Genomic DNA, 23,054 nt, shown 5'->3' on the forward strand with positions numbered 1-23,054 from the left:
CATTACTGTAGTGCTTCAAGCAAACTTTTGGCAATTTCAGAAATGATTTCATAAAGTAAATGTGGGTTAAATAAGTATAATAATAATTGACGCCAGAATGGAAATGCAAATGTCTTAAACATAAACCCTCATTGTCGGGTGCTGGTGGAATGGCTTACTGGTTGAGGCACTTGCCTGCGAAGCCTGAGGACCCAGGTTCGATTCCCAAGTACCCACATAAACCAGCTGCACAAAAGTGGGTCAAGCATCTGGAGTTCGTCTGCAGTGGCTGGAGACTCTGGTGCACCCATTCTCTCTTCTTTCTCTCCCTCCCTCTCTCTCTCTGCTCTCTCAAATAAATGAACAAATAAAATATTTTTAAAAACCTCGTTGCAATCCTAACATTAACTCTCACCATGCTGGTTTATTTCCTTCCAGTTTTCCAAACAATCCTATATGTATGCAAAATGTGTACATACAGGAGGTTTATAGCCCGAGGAACCCAACCAGTTTGCAGAAGACGGAAGGCGTGGTCACTCGACCGGCGCCCCTTTCCCCAGGAGGTGTGTCACTGACAGCAGGTGTTTACCGTCTGCCAGGTGGAACCAGCTGTTCCTCCTTTCCCGGGTCGCCGCGGCCCATCCCAACTTTCCAGTTTCGATCTCACTTAATCACTTGGGCGTCTGGTCGGCTCCAGAGCCCGCCCACGCACCGCCCCAAACACAAGATCCACCAGCGGCCAGAAGGCCCCGGGGCGTTCGGGAGGCCGCGAGTCTGGCCCCGCCCCGTAGCGCGCTCCCGCCCCGACCACGCCCCTAGGCCACACCCCCGCGGCCGCGCGCGCGCCCTCCCTCCCTTCCCCGGGCGGTGACGCGCCGGAGCCAGCGCGCGGCCGCGAGCGCCATTTTGGAGTGGGGAATCTGGGCCGCAGCGCGTAAGACCTACGGCGCTGGTGGCCGTCCGTCGTCGAGGTCCCGAGCTCCGTCGAGGACGCAGATTGCGCCGGACCGAGGAGAAGAGCCGCTGCCGGGGGAGAAGAGAGCGGGGCGGCCCAGCCGGAAAGCCGCCAAGGTGGAGCCGCGTCGGCGCTCGCCGAGGGACCAGCGTGTCGGATGCGGGCGGAGCGCGGGGGGCCGCGGCGGCGGGAACGCGAAGCGGGGGCCCCGGGGGGGCTCATGTGAGAGCCGCGGCCGCCGCCGGCCCCGGAGCGCGGGGTGGTGTGTGGGGGAAGCCGCCCCCGGCTGCAGGTACGGCGGGGAGGGGGCCGCTCGGAAACCCCCCCACGACAGGAGGGGGAGGGCAGGGGAGCGGGGGCGCGCACTGGCCGGGGGCGCGCGCGCACTGGGAGGCGTTGCCCCGCGGCGGCGGCTTCTCGACTTGTCAACAAGGCGTGGTGCGTGCGCCGGGGACGGCCACCGCGGAGCTGCCTCGGCCCACGGACGACGGGGCGCTTGGGAGATCCAACCCACGGGCTGGGGTCCCGCCGCGTGGCCGAGGGGAGAAACTTGGTCAACTCAGCGGGCGGGCGCGGGCGTGCGTGCGCGCGCGTGCGTGGGAGCAGCCCTGGGTCAGGGAGGGGCCTGCAATCCCCAGCTAAGAGGTGAGCAGAGTTTTTTTTTTTAATCGCTACCAGTGTCTGATGCAGTGGCCCCGATCTTTGAATTGCACTTGTTTTTTGTTTTGTTTTTTCCTTAGACGACCAAGAATGCTAGTGTTGGTTTATGCCGATCCACTTAGACAAATGCCAGTCATTCCCAGTTATCTGTGTGTGTGTGTGTTGACTAGACTGGTTTTTCTCGCTTTTTGCTGCTGTTTTTGCTTTGTTTTTGGGGGGTAGGATCTCGCTGTAGCCCAGGCTGACCTGGAATTCACTATGTAGTCTCAGGGTCGCCTCGAACTCTCGGTGATCCTCCTACCTCTGCCTCCCGAGTGCTGGGATTAAGGACGTGTGTCCACATACCCGGTTTGAACTGGTTTTTCTCCGTTGTGCTTTCCTACCAGTCGGAGAGTTAAGCTCTTTCCTATTGTTTTATTCCTGCATTTCAGCCAATGATTGCATGTTAATTGACCTTTTAGAGCAAAGCGTTACTAATTGCCCTATTAGGGCCAAGCATAAAAGGAAAGGGAAGGAAATAGTTGCCAAACAGAACTCATCTTTCTTCTTTTTTCTGCTTCCCCCCCCCCCAAAGTAGGGTCTCTTACTTGGAATTCACTATGTAGGGTCAGGTGGCCTCGAACTCACAGCCGTCCTCCTACCATTCCCTCCCCAGTGCTGGGAATAAAGGCGTGCGCCATTACTACAGGCTCAAACAGGACTTTCAGAACTTAGTACAAATGGTGATTTAAAATCGTTATGCATCCTGTGTACATGATAGCCTGACAATAAATATTCTCTTCTGTTTCTTTAGTTGATAATCCAGGGACTCCTGAAAGAGTTAACAGAAATGTTAAATTGGCTTCCCTGATTCTTGGGGCTGCTCAGACTAGGATGTAGGCTTTCTTCCCTAGTTTGCTTTTTGGCCCTTCTGATGCTGTTAGAACCAAAAGCTCTCCACCATGGTACTGTTCTGTTCTTTGGGCCCTGAACACTGCAGCAGTTATACCACTCGAACGTGGGTTTCCAGTTTTGACAAAATCTCATTGCTGTTTATTGTCCAGCTTTGCCATTCCATGTTCTGCCTGTATTTTCCTTTTGGCTAAATTTAGATAAGAGGTATAAAGTCCCTTAATGTTATTTACTTGTATACTAGTAGCAGCTCTGAATAGAATATGTAACTCTCCCTAGCAGAGCTTCATGTGTAAATACAACTAATAGGATATTTTTATACTTAGACCCTGCTGAACTAAGGAATGGTATTGAAATAGACTTCATTTACAACAGGAATGCAGTGTTAGAATTAGCAAGCATTACCTAAAATTATTGTGACTAACGCTGCCATGTTTATCTTTACATTTTAAAGAAAAATGAACCATTCCACTTTTAAGTTAAATAGTTCTGGTTTTCGAAAAATTTTCCAGAAGTGGTCGATTGGTATAAGATTATGGTCTAGAAATTATGAAGGCTGCTTCATTGTTACTTGGATTTTTATATTTTAGAATTCTTGAATATTTTTAGGTAATGTGAAATTTATAAGCTCTAGGTAATAATTTTTTTGTTCATTGACCCAAATTGTAAATGCTAAAATTAAAGTGAACCTCCAGCATAGATTGAAATAGGAAAATAGGTCATAATAATAGCGTTATTTCAAACTCTAGTGGGACATTATTAAAGTTTTGTATATTTACCATAGAGTATTCTGCTTTTGCTCTGAATATATTTTAATTTTTTGTTTATTTATTAGAGATAGAGATAGGGAAAGAGAGAGAGAGAGAATATGAATAGGGGTGCCAGGGGCTCTGGCCACTTCAAATGAACTCCAGACACAGGCACTATCCTTGTACATCTGGCTTACATGAACCTGGATCCTTTGGCTTTGTAGGCAAGTGCCTTCACAGCTAAGCCATCCCTCCAGCCCTTTGAATATAATTTTTAAAAAAAAAATCTATTCTTATATTTACACACATAAGCTTTGGTCTTTCATAAGCCACAGTCTTGGTGTCACGTCTGCTCTGTCGTTCTGTTTCTTTCCTTCTCCCTCTGCTCACTAGTGTGCTGTTTTTGTTAGCAAAGTTAGAAATGGGAGTAGTGAAGAATAGGCAGCTGATTGTTCATGTCATGAAGGACAGTATGCTCTGACATCCTGTCCCACTCTCGAGGCCTTGCCCTCCCAAGCTCTGCTAGCTTCTAGCTTGGGATAGTCTGTAGGGACACACTGTATTGTAACCATGCTTATGCATGTTCATCCCACAGGAGAATCAGAAATTCTTGCAATTCTTGGTTGGTAAGAAGTTGGAGCCACAAGCCATCCTTTTGAAAAGCTATGGTCCAAGCCTAGTTTCAGACTAATACCTCGCCAGAGCTGCTTTCTAGAAACAAAGTATTGTAGGTCCTAAACTAAATAGGAGTACCAGTTAGTCTGAGTTAATTTTCATCTCACTGTAGAAACAGAAGGTCCACTGGGGGAAACAATTCCCCTGTAGCCCCACTCTCCATTGCTAGCCCCTGTCAGAGGCTCATAGGCTAGTGGGTCTTCTTCCAGTGTGGTTGGTCTTACTTGAAAATGAAAATTGGGACATTCTGATGTTCTGGGTGGTAATCTCTCTCTTTGCTGTGTGTGTCGTGTAATGCCTGTCATACTGGATTGCTTTCCAAACCAAAGTGCAACAGTTAGTTCTCTGAAAAGCCCTAATATTTCATCCCTCTCAAAAATTTTGTGTCTTACTATTCGCATTTTTTTTAAGCAAACAGAAGTATAACCAGCCTTATACTTCACTCAAAGCCATACAACCAGTGAGAGGTAAAGCCCAGCACTCAGGCAGCTTGACTCCAGAGATCATAGTGCTGTGCCACCAAGACTGCCTTCAAAGCAGCAGCAAATGAAGAATACAGAGAGAAGGGCAGGGGAGATAGTGCAGCTGGTAAAGTGCTTGCCGTGTCAGCATGAGGGCTTGAGTTCAATCCCCAGAAACCACACAAAAATGTCTGGGTATGATGACACGGGCTTGAAATCTCTGAATCCCTGAGGCTCACTGGCTAGCCATGTATGTAGTCTGCTTAGTGAACTCTAGGTCAGTAAAAAGACCCTGACTGAAAAGGCAGTGGCATTTCTGAGGAATGACATTCAGAGCTGTCCTCCAGCCTCCACACACACACATATGCACACGTGTATACACATACGTAGACAAAACATGAAATAAACATGTAGATGTTGTTCAGAAGCAACACAGGGAAACATAGTTGTAGTAAATAATGTGTTGGCAAAAGAAAGCACATCCCAAGTAAAACAGTGCATAATGGAGTTGTTTCTCCACTCCCTGACCCCCATCCCGCATATTAACCCAGACCAAGAGTGAGGAAGACCATTGCTTTATCACTGGACTACACACCCTCAGCCCTGTTTGCTTACTTGGCACAGAGTTTGGAAACATCTAGCACTAGCGGATGCCACAGGGTATTTAGAGCCAATCTGGTGGCTGTGTATTTCATTTCCTCTGTAGAGGTGCTTGGGCAATGTAGTTATCATTAGATGGTTTTAAAAACATTTTATTTAATATATCAACATACTTTAAGTTGATCATGTTCCCATCCTGTTATCTTCTCTCTTCCTCTTTCTCTTTTTTTTAGTGGTGGTGTTTTGGTTTTTGGAGGTAAGATTTTACTGTAGTCCAGGCTGACCTGGAATTCACTATGTAGTCTCAGGGTGGCCTTAAATTCCTGCGATCCTCCTATCTCTGCCTCCCAAGTGCTGGGATTAAAGGTGTTATGCCCAGTTTTCTTCTGTCTCCTGTCCTGCCTCCATAATCTCTCAGATGGCATCTAAGAAGCCTTCAGTACCTCTACAGTTTCCTTTCAGATGCACTTTAAGTTGCTGACTACCACTTTTTTTTAGAGACACTGGGAAAGAATTGGTATACCAGGGCCTTAGCCACGGAAATCGAACTCCAGATGCTCCTACCATGTAGTGGGCATGTGTGACCTTGCGCTTGCCTCACCTTTGTGCATCTGACTTGTGTGATCTGGAGAGTTGAACATGAGTCCGTAGGTGTCACAGGCAAGCGCCTAAACTGTTTGTTGCTCCATCTCTCCAGCCTGACTTCCACTCTTGATTGAGAAATTGTTGGTTTAGTTTAAATCATAAACAGCATGGTATAAATGTATTTAAAAACACTTGCCAGAATAGAACTTACAGAACTTATTGAACTTACAACCATAATTGGTCTTCATTGGCATTTTACATTGTATTTTTATATAGCTGAATAGCAGCACAGGGTCTTTGTGAATGTTTCTTTTTAAATACACAAACACAAATACACTTCTCAATGTTATAAAAATGAATTTTGATCTTACTTGTATTCAAAAGTAAAGTCAAATGAATTAATAAGAAATGTTTTCTAAACAGGATGAAGCGAGGAGGCGATAGTGACCATGATTCACCTGAAGAAGGTACTGCAGAGAAATCAAAGAGACCTAGGACTGCGCATGAATGTCCTCCTGCTTGTGACTGGGGTAATCTCCTGCAGGACATCATCCTCCAAGTATTTAAATATTTGCCTCTTCTTGACCGGGCTCATGCATCACAAGTTTGCCGCAACTGGAACCAGGTATTTCACATGCCTGACTTGTGGCGGTGTTTTGAATTTGAACTGAATCAGCCAGCTACATCTTACTTGAAAGCTACACACCCAGAGCTGATCAAACAGATCATTAAAAGGCATTCAAACCATCTACAATATGTCAGCTTCAAGGTAATGTTTTAAATCCTTCCGTCCGAAAATAGTGGCCTTAGTGTCCTAGCCAGCAGTTCTTCTTGTGTCTTTCAGTATTTGCCTTTTAAGGGAAAGTAATTGAATTACTACATACCTTAGAAGCTGTCACAAAGATTGTTAAGTACTTGATGGGGCTAAATTACTCCATTATAATTATTAGTAACTTTTTAAAAGAGCAAAGGTACTAAATAAGCATAAGTCACTAACCGATGCCATAAGTTAACTTTAAATTATTGGAAACAAGTTTGAGGAAAGCAAAATATATAATAAAATAATAAAAGTTGGGGTATAATTATTGAGCCGAACTTAGTTGTTTATCTTGAGTGGGAGGTTGTTAACTTACTTTGGTAGATTTTTGTTTGTTTGTTTGTTTTTCAAGGTAGGGTCTCACTCTAGCCCAGGCTGACCTGGAATTCACTATTGAATCTCAGGGTGGCCTTGAACTCATGGCGATCCTCCTACCTCTGCCTCCCGAGTGCTGGGATTAAAGGCGTGCGCCACCACACCTGGCTTATTTTGGTAAATTTTTCACACGAGAACGTCAGATCTAAAGTGGCATGGACACCTGGTTTAAAAGGTTTAATTGCATATGTTAGAGGAAAATAGAATTATTACTTCTTTGTAGTGCTGCAAGAGACATAGAGGAAGTCCTCATATGCAGTGGTGGGAGACGTGAAGACAGGTGGCTTTTTGAGCTATCCAGAATACCCTAAGAATCACTGGTTAGCGTATGTGTATAAAAGACTTGTCAAGCTGGATTTTGACATTGAGTAGAGAGATAGGAATATTTGCTAAGTCTTTTAATACCAATTTTTTTAAGCAAACAAGTGATCATTAATTATTGTTTGGAAGCAACTGTTCCAGACATGGTGGCACTCACCTTCACTCCAGGACTTAGGCAGAAAAATTGACATTTTTGAGGCCAGACTGGGCCACACAGCAACACCCTGTCTCAAATAGACAAAAACAAAAAATACAAAGTACAGCACACAGATGCCTGATTCACCTGGGTGTGCTAGTTGTACATACACGAGAATGCCCTCTTCATCTGTGTGTACTAGTTGGGCATAAACATGAATGCCTGGTTCACCTGTATGACTAGTTGCTAAACAGCCAAGTTACCCAGATAAAGCAGTGGTTCTTCACTTAGAGATCTATATCATAACATGACAGCTCATCGTTTATACAAGATTGGAAGAGAGAGACTTTATAATGGGAATAGTTAGATTGTGGGCTTCTTCCCAGAAGGATGCACAAAAGCACTAGGTCACTAGGGTAGGTCTATCAATTGTAGCCAAAAATTAAAATAGGATGCCTACTGAGGCCAGCCTTGGCTACATAGTGAATTCAAGGCTAGTCAGGTTTACATAAGAAGACCCTATTCCTAGAAGAAATGGGGGGGGGGGACCTAAATATAGGATGTCTAATTAAGTTTGAGTTTCAAAGAATTTATTGATAGTTTTTTAGAGGAGACCTATCCCAGACAATGTTGGGATATAATAAAAGTCCTAAATTTTGTTTGTTTGAAATTCAGATTTAACTGAATGTCTTGTATGTTGCTTGAACACATAAGTGGGGGCATAATGGGCAAACAAATCTAGGATCTGTTCATCCCCTTCCCCCAGGGCAGAAGCTGGAGTGCTTTCCCTGTGCTCTTAACCCTCTTTAAGCTGCCTCACGGGTTCTCATGCCAGTTTCTACAAAAAGCGTAATATTGAAGTTACTTCCATACAGTACAGGGGCTGAGCCATTTATTTCTTTTACAATCTTGATGCATTTCAAATACAACCTTTTATAATCCACATAAAAGCATTTGTGCTATACATTCAACATTTTTGTTAGGGGCTTCTTTTCCTAAGGAAGGAATTTCAAATTTACACATTAGAAAATAGGTACTTCACAAGGATTCTTTTTGTGTTGGTGGTGTTTTTGTTTCTCAAGGTAGGGTCTCACTGTAGCTCAGGCTGACCTGGAATTCACTATGTAGTCTCAGGGTGGCCTCAAACTCACAAAGATGCTCCTACCTCTGCCTCCCGAGGGCTGGGATTCAAGGCATATGCCTCCGCGCCCAGTAGGATTCTTCTTTGCGTCAACATTGACGACAGGCTTGTCACCAGTTATTAGCTTAGAATAACTGTTTCTTAAACTTCATATGTAACATGATTACATAGAAGGCATGTAAAGATAAACATTGCTGGTCCTGATTCAAGTAAGAATTTGCATGTCTTAAGTTCTCAGTTGATTTTCATGCTGCCAGTCCAGGATCCATATTTTCAGAATCATTACAGAATCACTAATCTGAAGAGACAACCAGAGAATACTCATAATAGATAGGAAATTTTAATGTGATTTAGTACATTAATTTAACACCACCTTTTTTTTTTTTTTTTTTTTTTTTTTTTTTTTTTTTTTTTTTTTTGGTTTTTCGAGGTAGGGTCTTCACTCTAGCCCAGGCTGACCTGGAATTCACTGTGTATTCTCAGGATGGCCTTGAACTCACAGTGATCCTCCTACTTCTGCCTCCCTAGTGCTGGGATTAAAGGCGTGCGCCACCGTGCCGGGCAACACCAGCTTTTAAGAACATTTTTGGAATAAAGTAATGCACACAAATCTGGAAATAAAGTTAATGGTATTTTAACTTTTTTAGCCCAGGGAAAACTAATGTCTAACTCCCCTCCCCAAGTAGGATATGTTTGGTCCTATTATCCCCTTCGCTCAGAAATGTCTAGGCAGAAAAATATGACAGCAGTAGCCTTTTTGGTTCAGATTTTTATCATTGATAAATTAGGTACCCTTATTTTTATATTCATCTTTCCATTAAAAATGTTGATGAAGGTTGTAGTTTGAGCATTCTGAATGTATAGTAGTTTCTGGTGTCTTAGAATGTGTACATGTATTATTTGAGTTACCAAGTGAAACTATTTTTCAAAGATTATGACTAGGTTCTATTCACTAGTTTTTACAGTTGGTTTGGAATAAAACAGCTTGATCTTTTTCAGCTTTCAATAATGAAAGCTGTCTTGAAAATCAGATTGAAATAGAGGCAAGTGGATGATTGAAAAACTACCCACCCTTTAAATTATAACTCAGTGAATTCATGACTTTCTTGCTTTTATAAATTATGCTGTGTGCAGAAAGGTCTTTGTGCATGGGTAAGAAGTGTTTTCTTTCCTAAGGTGGACAGCAGCAAAGAATCTGCCGAAGCAGCTTGTGACATACTATCGCAGCTCGTGAACTGCTCCTTAAAAACACTTGGACTTATTTCAACTGCTCGGCCAAGCTTTATGGACTTACCAAAGGTATCTACTGGTTTTGTCTCATCAGCTGTTCTACTGAGATGTGTAGTAAAAGCCTAAACATTGCTGGTGTCAACAGAAAGAATAGAACAAAAGTTGTATATGTAATGGAAAACCAACTAAGAAATAGTCCTTTTAAAAACTACTTTGTTCTTCCTTTGTAAGGTTGACAAGCAAATGAATTTATAGACTACCTAGGAAGTGCTAAAATAAACTAAGTAAATGAAATAAAAAACAAGCATATCAGAAAAAGAGAAGCATAGCTCCTCCTTTCTGAGCTTTTTGAACAGATTGGTGAAATCAGAATCAAAAGTAGAGTGTGCCAGGATTGTGAGTCAGTGTAGCCTGTGAGTGTCCTGTGAAGACCAGCTTTTGAGCTGTTAGAATTAGTGTGGCTTGGATTAGTTTACAGATCTTATTCAAAGAAGCCATTTGTTTTTGTAAAGATTTAATTTAGTATATATGTTCTGACATAGTCCTGTGCATAATTATAGTCTTTACATCATAACTATTCTTTTAAAATAGAAAATTAAGCTGGGTGTGGTGGTGCCATCTTTAATCCCAGCACTTGGGAGTGGGAGTCAGCGGTAGGAAGATCACCATGAGTTCAAGGACAGCTTGAGACTATATAGTGAATTCTAGGTCAGCCTGAGCTAGAGTGAAGCCCTACCTTGAAAAACCAAAATAAATGAATGAATGAATAAATAAAATAGAAAAACAAAAGGGGTGCATTTTAAGAAAGGCAACTGATACAGTTCTCCTGTGTGTTAGCTAATGTTCGGTAGGCTAATGTCTATCAGTGTGTGTGTGTCTGAGGCTCATATCCATAGCCTAGTGCACCACAAGATAAAATAGGGGCATTTTTTTTAAATACACTTCATAGTTTACTTGGGTGATTCAGGAAGGAATATTACTAAGTTGAGCACTACAACTTAGGTGGTTGTTTTAATTACATAGCAATACTAAATGAACATTGGGATTTCAAAGACTAAGTTTTTGTATATTGGCATTTATCACTGGATATGTCGGTATTAATTGCAGAATTATTGATGTACCTAGAACTGGTTCTTCTTTATTAAATGGGAGTTGGATGCTTATAGTGTAGATAAAAATAAGGCAGTCTTGGGCATTACTGATGAGGAATGTGATTGGATAAGGTGTGGTTGAGTTTGAAGTGAAAATATTATGTTGTCAACACTTAAGCTATTTCAGTAGTTAAGCAGTTACTTAGTCACAGTAAGAAAAAAGTAAATTAAGGAAACTGACCAAGAAGGAAGTTATCTTCTACTTTCTTATCTGATGGTCTGGCTTCAACTCTCCCTGCTGTGGAGAATTTACATAGGCACATGAATGATGAGGTTGAATATGTAGGTAGAAGTTTTGGAGCATATATTGACCTTTCCTTCTCAAATTCTTTGGTTAGATTCTGTTCAATACACACTTGGATGTGTATGAGTAATTGAAGGGTTGTCTTTAATGTAGGCATGAATAATAAAGCGTCTTGAAAATATTTTAGGTAACATTTTTGAGGGAATTTTAAGTTTGGAAATTTTGAGGGGCTCAGTGGGAAAGAGTGGTTGCTGTGTAAGCATGAGTTTGGATTTCTGGTACCCACATAAAAAGCCAGGCATAGCTGAACACACCTGTAACCCCAGCACTGAGAGGGGGCAGAGACAGGAGGATTGCTATAGACCCAATGTCCTTCCCTAGCTTCAGTGTTTGGGCACACACATCTACATAAATACACATATTGTGCATGTGCACACACTAAAAATTATGGATTTTATGATTTTAGTTGTTTAAAAATTAGTTTTTACAAGCTTCCATGTTCCAAAAGTGAATCATAGTTTTGATGTGATTGGCTGATTAAAAGCATTATTCATATATGTATGTTTGTGTGAGTACACCAGGGCCTCTTGCCACTGCAAACAATGCCAGATACTTGTACCATTTTGGGGGAGGGGGAATTGAACTTGTCCCCACAGGCTTTGCAGGCAAGCACCTTTAACAAACTCTGAGCCATCTTCCCAGCCCCTATTGACTAATTTTTAGTGGTTGTGCTGTCTTAGCTGGTTATTACTGGTGGGGCTATTCATAGCTTGGGTTCTGGATTCCTCTTTTCCTAGCAGCGGTTACTGGGATTTAGAGACATTCTGCAGCTTGAAATTAAGTTTTCTTCCATGGGTTCACAGGCTCTTCTCAGGTGGAACTCAGTTTCCCTATTTTACTATACTTCATGAACGAGTGTCGACATGCTACCTACCTCTTCAGCAGGTTTAAGATTCATGTCAGATTCAGATGAAGCATACCTGTTATTGTATGGAAACCTTTACATTGTCTTTCTTAAAAGTTGAAACATTTTAATCTTTTTTGCCTTTCAGTCTCACTTTATCTCTGCCCTGACAGTTGTGTTTGTAAACTCCAAATCCCTGTCCTCGCTTAAGATAGATGACACCCCAGTAGATGATCCATCCCTCAAAGTGCTAGTGGCCAACAACAGCGACACGCTCAAGCTGTTAAAAATGAGCAGCTGCCCTCATGTCTCTCCAGCAGGTATGTTGTGCTTTCCTCATTTTATTTGACAGTGATGTTTTCCATATACTAGAAAAAGAAAGAATTGTTTAGTTGTATTTCTATTGCTGGACAAAATACCTGACAGAAACAACTTAAGGAAGGAAGGGTTGGTTCATTTCAGCTTGGAGTTGAAGGTAATATACTTCCTTAGGGCAGAGAAGGCATGGTGTCAGGAGTGGGAAGCAGCTGGTCAGTCACATTGTATCCACAGTCCAGAAGTAGAGAGAGATGGAGTGGACCACTTACGAAACATGAAGGACCACCCCCAGCAACCTTCTAACTCCATCAAGGCTCTACCTCCGGAAGATTTCACAACTAACACACTGTCACTAGCTGGGAACCAAATGTTCAAACATACACCACTGTGGGGAACGTTTCACATTCAGATCACATGGGACAAAATGTGTGCTTGGGGGCTTCTTGAGGTAAGAGAATTTTTGAAACTGGTTGAACAAACAAGTTCTTCTGGTTTGGGGTCAGAACAGCCACACAGTTGCTTCTCTTGTCACTTTGTAGAGGCAGAAGAGTTGTATTAACTATGATTGCTTTACATTTTGCATGATAATACTTTTTCATAAACTGAATTTGGGAAATAGCATTGTAAAGGGTCTATCCAACTACTCCTAGTAAGTATTATTACATTACCAAGTTTGAGATTATTTAAGTTACAAATGATTTGTACTGAAAAGTCTACACATGACGTCGGGCATGATTTGCTGTTTTGTTCCTGACACCTCCCAATCTTGACATCATGCCAGTCTTCAGCTGTGTTAGCAAACTTGTTTTTTTTTTTTTTTTTACTTTACTCTTTTGCCATAATTAGGATGTAGCATTCCATCAAAGAAATGACTCCTTGAATGGCAATCACTTGTTCTCTTAAGTCAGCCACAGGGAGGTCATAGCAACAGGAAAGGCTAGGTCTGCCATGGAATTTTCTTGTCTCTGTACCTCTGGTTTATCATTGTAAGTGTTATAAAACAAGAGTTAGGAGTAGTTATTTCCTCCGTGACCCTGATCACATTGTACTGTCCACTGCATAGACTTGCTACGGGAGTAAGGGCCACACTGCTTCACAGCTTACAAGCTCCTCTGTATCTTGACCTTCACCTGTCTCTTCTTTGTTGTTCACTACATTCATGTGCAGCTTTTATGGGAGCCCATTGAGCTATAATTCTTTGTGGTTCGTATACTGCCGTATGTTGTACAATATATATATTTTTTAATTATTACCTTACTCATGTAGCCAGTGTATCTACCTTTTAAAACGTAGCTCCCATGTTACCTGTTTTGACCATCCCCCGTGTGTTTCTGTAGTGCTCTGAATGTAACAGCTTCTACCCCAGTATGAGAATAAGAACCTTTGGGTCTAAGGTTTCTTGGAGAAACTGTACGCTTGTTACTCTTAATCCTGGTATATCCTATGTCCATTTATTTTATCAAATATTTATATCAGTACTAATCGTACAGTATAAGTTGGCATTGTGCTGTCTAACGGCTTTTGAACTAGTTCATTAAGGAAAAGACCATTTGAAATACTTGTTAATTGAAAAATATAACTAGACATGATTTTAAAGTCTTAATATATTTGTATATATCCTGGGCTGTCTTCTATTCTGCATTTCACTGAACATTTTTATCAAGCTTTTCCATTTTTTTAAGGTTTTTTAAAAATTTTTATTTATTTATTTGAGGGGTGGGGGAGACAGAGAGAATGAATGCCAGGGCCACTAGCCACTGCACATGAACTCTAAGACACGTGCGCCATCTTGTATCTGGCTTTACGTGGGTACTGGGGAATCAAACCTGGGTCCTCTGGCTTTGCAGGTAAGCACCTTAACTGTTAAGCCATCTCTCCAGCTTAAGCTTTTCCATTTCTGTTGTAATTGTCTGTAATGGAACCTAGGTACCAGTTGACACTTGTGGACATTGCTTCTGTGATTGCTCTCCTGTTTAGGCTGTTTCCTTTGAAACTTTTTTTTCTTTACTTTGGTGTTTCACTTAGTTCTGTCAGGACAGGTCACTTTTGTTGCACAGTCAACTTGAGTCATTGTCACTATCTTATGCTTGCTCTGTGCATCAATATCCTCTACGTGCTAAACTGCTGGTGGACTAGTGCTCTAGAGTGTCTCACTAGTACTTCAGGATAAAGAACTTCTCTTCTCCCCTTTACTCTCAGTAAATGGCACCAAACTTACGCTTGCCAGGGACCTCACAATACTCCTTGATTCCTCTAAGCCATGCTTTTCCTACATCTCTTAGGTCACTGAGGTTTGGCCACCAAAATAAGCTTTGAATCTCTGTATTTCTCCCTCCACTGACTGACCCCACTGTCTGCTTTCCTCGTTCACAGATCACTCCTCCGAGTGGTTCTGTGTTGCACCCCAGGACTGTTTTTGCAGTGGAAGTGAGTGTTTCCCTCTGCTTCAGAACTCTGTTGTGTTTTAGATATAATCTGGACTTAACCAGCTTGTGAGGTCTGTGTTGTTTGGTCCTACTTGGTGTCACACTTTGATACTCTCCTATTTACTTACTGTGTTGTGAGTTCCTTGTTCTTATCATGTTTGTGTTCTCTTCCTGGTCTGGGTGAGCACACAGGAAACAACTGTGTTCTTTTTCCTCTTCTCTCCCTTTGCCCTCCCTTCATCCTCATTGTTTAGGTTTCATTCTTTTACTTGGAGGACTCTGATCCCTTCTTGGGATCCCCCAGAGCACTTCCTGTTTGATAGTGGCTGCATCCTGGTAGAAGGATGACACATTCCTGTTGTAGCTTTGCTGTCCCAGTTCTGGTGCTTGACATATAAGACACTTAATTATGAATGGAACTGTGAAGGTTTACTTAGTGTTTTACCATGTTGATAAATTAATTTGCATTTTGTAGCTCTTTTGATTGCACACTTGTTTCTACTTGTGCTTTGATCTTAAAATAACTATTTGGCACAATTTTTTTTTTTTTTTTGAGGTAGGGTCTCACTCGAGCTCAGGCTGATGTGGAATTGTAGTCTTGGGGTGGTCTTGAACTCTCAGCGATACTACTACCTATGCCTCCCCAGTGTTGGGATTAAAGGCATGTGCCACCATGCTCTGCTTTCTGTACAATTTTTAAATGGAAGTAAAGGGTGAGAATCTCTTTATGCTTTTACTATGCTTTTTGCACAATGGCTTTTATGAATTTATTCACATTACCAATGATATTCCAGCCACAGTAATTTTATTGAAAATACCATATAATGCAAAATTTTTTCCTATAAAGGGTACAATTTATTGTCTTTTAGTGTGTTGACAGAGAAATACATAACACCATTATGAATTTCAGAACATTTTCATTATCTCCAAAAGAAACCACATACTACTTAGCTATCACCCCCTGCAGTAGTTTAAATGGATGTCCCCCAGTAGATTGAGGAGTTTTATTCAAGCTTGTAACTTGGGTGGATCCTAGGGTCCAACCCTTAAGGTGTGGGGCCCAGTTTGGACTTCCAGTCTGAAGTTAGAGCAGCTGGAGCTGTGCCTGGGTTCCTGGAGTGTGCTTGCTTATGGTGCTGCTGGTGGGTTTTCTGTCTACGTGGGCTGCTTCTGCCATTATGGAACTTCCCCTGGATCTGTAAGCTTCAGTAAACTCCCTTCTTTCCACAACTTTTGCCTGGTTTGGAAGTTCATCCCGGGAATGTGAGCTGACTGCAGCACCCCTACAACCTCCATCCCAACCAGTCCAAGGCAGCCACTATTTCTCTGTCGCTTGCATGTGCTAAATAGTGACATAAATAAAATCATATAATCCGTGGGGGGGTGCTCATGTAGCAGGTTTTTAGGATTTGGTAAGCGTGTCTTGCACTCATGCAGTGGGATATCTTTTTACTGCCGAGTGGTACTCCTGTGTGGATACAGCACATTTATCTGTTGATCAGTTGGTGGATATTTGGGTTGTTTATACCTTTTGATTATAGTAGTAATGCTTGCATGAATGTTCATATACCAGCTTTTGTGTGGACATAGTACTTAATTTCTCTTTGTACCTAGTAATGAGTGCAGGATGATGCAGTGTCTACCCATTTGTGGAATTATCAGGTTTTCCAAAGCCACTGCACCATTGTAATTCCTTTTTGCATCCTAACATCTGCTATTCATTCATTGTTTGAATTTATGTCCATTTTGGTGGGTACAAACTACTGTCACTGGTTTTGAGATAGGAGGTCTCACTGTTGCCCAGGCTGGCCTCAAGCTCATGGTAGATCTTCTGCATTGGCTTCCTGTGAGCCATCCACCCAAGCCAAATTTCATCTTTACAATTTTCTGTGTGTGTTTTCTTTATAGTAAACATTTTGATAGTGCAGAGAAAAGAAGCCCCTTTTTTGGTAGCCTGTATATTGAGAAAGTGGGGGTGTGTGAAGAATAGCAGCAGACCAGAGAAGTGCCCAGGCTCCCTCCTCATTCCTGTGGGGTCATCACTACTCTGGTGATGCAGCCTAGACTGCCTTAGCAGAGTGGAGTGCATGAACCTAAGGCACTTAGCCTCCTTTATTCTACTGGTGCACCTGTCAGGCAGACAGTTACAGAGGATGAAGCCTCGTGCCTGTGATCACCCTCAACCTTGGTGGCCAGTTGTTAAGTAGCTTTTTGAGCTATGACATGTGGACAGCAAAGTGGATATGCGCTGTCATCAAGCACGTTGCGTGCACATAGCTTGCCAAATTTCTAAGAAAACATACAAAGCTAGATAAATGAGTCAAAGATATCCATCCCATTCACAAATACTCACAAATCCAGAAAACTAGGGTTTATTTCTACTGTGAAGTAGGGTCAACTAGCTGGCACCAGTTAACAGGAACTGAATTCTCAAACACCTTAGCACTACTGGGTGTACTTGTAGCAGCTTATCTTCCTGAAAGGGAAATTAACTACATTGAGCATATGTCTTCTCGAATTCTCAAATCCTTCTTGATCTTTAGGACATATGGACTGGTTTGTTGAGGATCATTTTAGAGAACATTCAGTAATAGAATCTTCCCCCAGATAATGTGTTAGAGGATCTGCAAGTGAATAAGCCGTTTCCTGAACCGAGAGAACATAGTCTGTGACATGGGGAAGGACCACTGCCCCGCTCCTCAGGTTGCAGCTGCAGCTGAGTTTTTTCATACAGTGGTACCTGCGCATGTGGATGATGTCTCATCCTGTGAAGAAAGTCTGAGACTGCAGATGTGAATTTTAAAGAACAAGAATGGAGTTCCAGAAAATGATTGGGTGAAGCTGTTAAAATATGCACATAGGAATTGGGTGTGGTGGCGCATACCTTTAATCCCAGCACTTGGGAGGCAGAGGTAGGAGGATCGCCAAGAGCTCAAGGCCAGCCTGAGACTCCATAGTGAATTCCAGGTCCATCTGAACTAGTGTGAGATCCTACCTCAAAAAACCAAAAAAAAAAAAAAAAAAAAAAAGTGTGCACATAGCACAGAGTACAACTCGCACCTCAAGCAGTATTGAATATACATTAATGTGATTGCTGAGTGAACATCACCAAACACTCCACCATGATGGATTTTAGCTTGCGCCTTAAAGGAGTATGTGGCCAAAGAGCAGAAAAGAAATTTACCCATTTGAGACACAGTTCCTAGTATAATTAAAGATTCAGGCAAATGTATAAAACTGCAAAATGCTTACCATGAAAAGGCAAAGCTAGTGCTACTGTGGGTATGCATGTTGTGAATTGCTGTAGTCAGCGGGCCCAGCACCACAGTCTATTTCAGAGAACTAAGATTGCTGTGTGGCAGGTCTGCAGTTTTTGAGTGGCACGAAGTCAGTATTGACTTGAAGAGTATGGATTGGGTACAGTTAACAAAGATGAAATTATTCCTCATACAAACAGTCTAGACAATGAGATAGTGTTGTACTTGGTCTTAGAGGCCGTTGATATATTTCATGAACAGCATGGTTGATAGATATTCAGGGCTATTGAACTGTCATGTTTGAGAAGATGCAGGGAAGTTGAGCTGTGTCTTACTGTTTCGCAAGGATTATGGTTGGTCATGATGGTTAGAGATGAGTGCATCCATGAGTTTTGCTGACTTTAGCTGCTGAGCCACACTATTGCTGTGTACTTGGGGAGCTGCTCTCAAGAAGTATCAGAGTAATTACCAATTTGTTATTTTATAAGACTCAACATTACAACAGCATGTCCCACACCTGGCAACTTCCCAGTGGGAGATTAAGCAAAACACCCTGTGTGGTCTACTAATGACCCAAACTATAATTGCTTCATATTGTGCTCCAGTCTGTAAACTTTGCTAAGGAAAAGCTATTGAGTTGTTTCCTCAGTAAATACTTACTTGGTTTGGAAAAAGGGGGTAAGCTTATTAAGTACTATTAGTTAAATTCTAATTATTTGATGGAATTCTTTGTAAATAATTGTATTTAGTTTCATATATCTTATTCCTTTATGTTAGGATTAGACTTTGAAATAATGTCTGATCTTTGTCGAAGTTGAGCATGTAATTTGTTTTAAGCTGTAGGTTCAGTGTTAGCACTAGTTAAAACAAAATAGGGCAACTGGCACTGGGGAAGTTGAGGCAAGAGAATTATGAATTCAAGGCCACCTTCCTCTAGGCTACATAGTGGAGTTCCAGGCCTGTAACAAAACAACAAATGAAAAATGACACTAGAGGCTGGAGAGATGACTCAGCCACCAGTAAAAACACTTCCTGCATGAGCATGAGAACCTGAGACCACCTAAGCTTGGTACCCCAGTACCTGCATAAATAGCTGGTCATGGCCACGCCTATAACCCAAAGAATGGCTCTTGAAAATAAGACTGGAATCAGTGAAAGAATCTTTTTAAGGAAACACATATATATAAGTGAGGAAGGGGACACCTGACATTCTTCTGTGGCCTCCATGCTCATGGGGACGCTCGTGCACACAAGTGCTTCTACCACAAACGCTACACTCAGGCACCTAAAAATGACACTGTATATACATTACTAGATCAAGTCTTAAATCATATATTTATTTTTTCAAATATTTACTTATTGGAGATAGAAAGGCAGATAGAGAATGGACACAAGAGGGCTTTTAGCCAGTGAAAACTCCAGACACATGTGACACCTTGTACATTTAGCCTTGAGTGTATACTGGGGAATCAAACTTGGTTAGGTTTTGCAGACAAGCACCTTAACCACTGAGCCACCTCTCCTGCCCATATTTTTACCTTTTTATTTCTTGGTTTTTCAAGGTAAAGGTCTTACTCTAGCCCAGGCTGACCTGTAATTCACTTGGTAGTCTCAGGGTAGCCTTGAACTCAATGTGCTCCTCCTACCTCTGCCTCCCAAGTGCTGGGATTAAAGGCATGTGCCACGATGCCCAGCTACTTTTTTGTTTTTCAGGGGAGAGAGAAAAAGAAAATGGGTACTCCAAGGCCTCCAGCTGCTGCAAATGAACTCCAGATGCATGTGCCACTTGGTGCATCTGGCTTTATGTGGGTACTGGGAGATAGAACGGGGGTCGCTAGGGTATGCATGCCAGTGCCTTAACCTCTGAGCCATCTCTCCAGCCCCTTATGTCATATTCTTAAAATGATAATTACAGTTTTTTGTGACTTGATAAATAAGCTTCATTAGGATACAGAAGTCATTTCATATCATAAGCAAAATGAGTGATTATGTGTGGCTTGTCTTCTACTAATACAGTGTCACAACTGAAATTTAAACTGTAGATTGGTGAATAGGAGAATGTAGTAATATTTTGTGGGATAGACACTTGATTATTATTTTTTTTCAAGGTAGGGTCTCACGTTAGCCCAGGGTGGCCTTGAACTTACAGCAATCCTTCTACTTCAGCCTTCCAAGTGCTGGGATTAAAGGGGGGCACAGCCACACCCAGCTCTGATTCAATTTTTTAAACAGCTAATTTTTTACAAAAACTTTTAAATAATTGGGTTTTTGGTTTGTTTTTCTCCTAAGGTATCCTTTGTGTGGCTGATCAGTGTCATGGCTTACGAGAGCTGGCCCTGAATTACCACCTACTAAGTGATGAGTTGCTCCTGGCTCTGTCTTCTGAAAAACACGTTCGATTAGAACATTTGCGCATTGACGTCGTCAGTGAGAACCCTGGACAGACACACTTCCATACTATTCAGAAAAGCAGCTGGGATGCTTTCATCAAACATTCACCTAAAGTGAACTTAGTAATGTACTTTTTTTTATATGAAGAGGAATTTGACCCATTCTTTCGTTATGAAATACCTGCTACTCATCTTTACTTTGGGAGATCCGTAAGCAAAGATGTGCTTGGCCGTGTGGGAATGACTTGCCCTAGACTGGTTGAGCTGGTAGTGTGTGCTAATGGATTGCGGCCCCTTGATGAAGAGTTAATTCGCATTGCAGAGCGTTGCAAAAATTTGTCAGCTATTGGACTTGGGGAATGTGAAGTCTCATGCAGTGCCTTTGTTGAATTTGTGAAGATGTGTGGTGGCCGACTATCTCAGTTATCCATTATGGAAGAGGTACTAATTCCTGACCAAAAGTATAGTCTGGAGCAGATTCACTGGGAAGTGTCCAAGCATCTTGGCAGAGTATGGTTTCCGGACATGATGCCCACTTGGTAAGGACTGCTTAGCAGTGATGAAAACATGGCACCTTAACTTCAAACAAATGTATTATAATAAATGTTTATTTGCTGTAGTTCTGATATAACTCTGTTTCTGTGGCACACAAAATTTGGTATCTTCAGTGAGTTTAGAGGAACGCTTATTGGAAGACCTATGATTCAATTTTTATTTGAAAAATTCCATTTCATTTCTTTTTAAACCTCATAGCAATCAAATCTGAAAATTTAAAGAAAAAAGGTGGTTACATATTTGAAAATAATGACCAATTCTAAACAGTCAGAAAGAAACAACCTATATATTCTAATATCCAAAATAAGTACTGATAGGTTTTCTGAAATGTTTTGTTCTCTATGCATTTTTTTAAAAATGTAAACTTGACATTTTAGGGTCTTCAGTTATAAATACACCTGTTATAAGGTGTTTAATATAGCTCAGGAAAGTGAGCATTTGTGAGAAAAATGTATGATATATTGTATCTAATGACAAAGATAGGTTGAATATTTTCAAATGTTATGAAGCTGTTTAAAAAAATAAAGACATATATAACTAATTGGAGCATTTAAATACTGATGTCACACAGTGGTTCTTATAGGAGGATAATATAATACATGGAGCCAAGATCAAATTCAAAGACTACAAACGGAATAGAAGGGAGGCAATATTTAGCTTTGTATAAACTTAGGTTTCCTTTATAATATGCTAATCCATGTAAGTTCTTCTCTGTGATCCATCTATGTATGTGGCACTTGAGACATTGTATGTAAAATAAGGAATGCTGTAACAATTTTCCCCGGTTTTGTTGATCTTTGTTTACTTTTTAACTAATAATTGAAATGAAAATCTTACCTTCTTAAAGCCTAATTGAATAATTAAGAGCAGAACTTTATAAATAATGAATTGCTTCCATGAAAGAATATTAGTCTCCAGTGAATTTTAGTGATGCCTCATTTTTTCATTTTAGAATTACAGTCCCATAAGTAGAATTTGAAGTACCACTGTGTACAGTTCAACAGAAACACTAAATTTAAGAGGATATTTATATATAAAGTTCATAGTCATATTTTTGAGTAAGTCTTGCTCAACGAACTGGAACATTTTCATAGAAAAATACCTGCAGTTTTGTGATTAATTTGACTAAAATTGATATTTTATATTATTTAAGTTAGGTAGAATTTTATATTACTTTCATATGAATAATAAATTAAGGTAAGTCCATGAATTGTAGTCTATAAACACTATTAAGTTTTTGGCTATATTTAGGGTTTTTTAAAAAGATACAAGAACTGTAGATTCTGGGTACTAGTCCTGATAGATCTTATTATCCTAAGGGAAATTAGAAGTAATTTACCCCCATGGAATATATAAACACTTTAAGTTGGCTCTTTTGAGTAGTGAGGTGGCTATTCAAAAGTATCTTGGTAGTTAGGGAAGTTAACAGCCTTTAAATAAATGGCCTTCCTAAGAATAAAATAAAACATGGCTTTCTGTGCAAAGTATGCTTTCAGAAGATAGTATTCTACCCTTTAGCCACATAAAATGAGAAAAAAGGCTGACCTGAATTCAGATTAAAAGCAGTTAGAATATTTTCCTTCTTGCTAAGTAGTAAGAGCTTTGATTCACAAAAAATACTTGTATTCGTTGTTGAGGATTTTCCTTCATTTGTGAGCAACGTTGGAAATGGATTTGACAGTAATCAGTTCTGCTAACCAAAGCTTTATTTAAAAATTTACTTTTGTACAAAATGAATTATATAATGCTTGAATACCTTAAAGTCACTTTATAACAAGATGCGTAGCACTTAATTTGTTTATACTGTAAAGTATATGTTAAATGCTTTTATCAACTTGAGAATAAAGATAGTTACTAATGCTGTTGTATTTTTATAACTTGTAAAAACTTAAACCAACTTTCTTGACTTTAAACTTAAAATTGTGTGGGTTTCATTTCAAATCCAAATTTGATGGATATGTAGTTTAAGCACTGTCAGACTAGCTGTTTTCAAGGTATAAAGATATAGGAACATGGAATCTGTTCTTATGCTCTGATGACTATGGAATTTACCATAAAATACAAATTTTTAAAAAAAATTGGGGGGGGGAAAGACCAGAAAATTGTGAAAAATAAGGAATACATTCTTTCTTCAGAATGAGCACATATAAAAATGCTCAGTCTTAAAAGGTCCCATTTTTGGCTTATTTACAAATAGTGTCTTCCTTTAAAATACATACAGGGAAAAGGATTTG

At 40.8% G+C, this 23,054-nt stretch overlaps 1 protein-coding gene across 3 annotated transcripts; it reads left to right on the top strand.

The window, feature by feature from the left end:
* Positions 1-879: 879 nt before the first annotated feature.
* On the top strand, positions 880-22,678 carry Fbxl3 (F-box and leucine rich repeat protein 3). Of its 3 annotated transcripts, none has more exons than XM_045145493.1 (5): positions 880-1,050; positions 5,979-6,324; positions 9,522-9,644; positions 12,023-12,194; positions 20,165-22,678. In XM_045145493.1, exons 2-5 carry the CDS (start codon positions 5,980-5,982, stop codon positions 20,806-20,808), a joined length of 1,284 nt encoding a protein of 427 aa, XP_045001428.1. In that variant the 5' UTR covers positions 880-1,050; position 5,979; the 3' UTR covers positions 20,809-22,678. The 3 variants fall into 3 exon arrangements, with proteins under 3 accessions (XP_045001428.1, XP_004651088.1, XP_045001429.1); XM_004651031.3 differs by lacking the exon at positions 880-1,050 and adding an exon at positions 1,118-1,226; XM_045145494.1 differs by lacking the exon at positions 880-1,050 and adding an exon at positions 1,460-1,579.
* Positions 22,679-23,054: the final 376 nt, after the last annotated feature.

Source organism: Jaculus jaculus, chromosome 3 (genome assembly GCF_020740685.1).
Source record: "Jaculus jaculus isolate mJacJac1 chromosome 3, mJacJac1.mat.Y.cur, whole genome shotgun sequence".
NCBI lineage: Eukaryota > Metazoa > Chordata > Mammalia > Rodentia > Dipodidae > Jaculus > Jaculus jaculus.

Excerpts from the sequence above, each read along its gene's own strand:
- Fbxl3 (XM_045145493.1), top strand. The coding sequence starts at position 5,980 with ATGAAGCGAGGAGGCGATAGTGACCATGATTCACCTGAAGAAGGTACT. Across the intron at positions 6,325-9,521 it reads TACAATATGTCAGCTTCAAG|GTGGACAGCAGCAAAGAATC; the intron begins GTAATGTTTTAA and ends TTCTTTCCTAAG. Across the intron at positions 12,195-20,164 it reads CCCTCATGTCTCTCCAGCAG|GTATCCTTTGTGTGGCTGAT; the intron begins GTATGTTGTGCT and ends TTTTCTCCTAAG.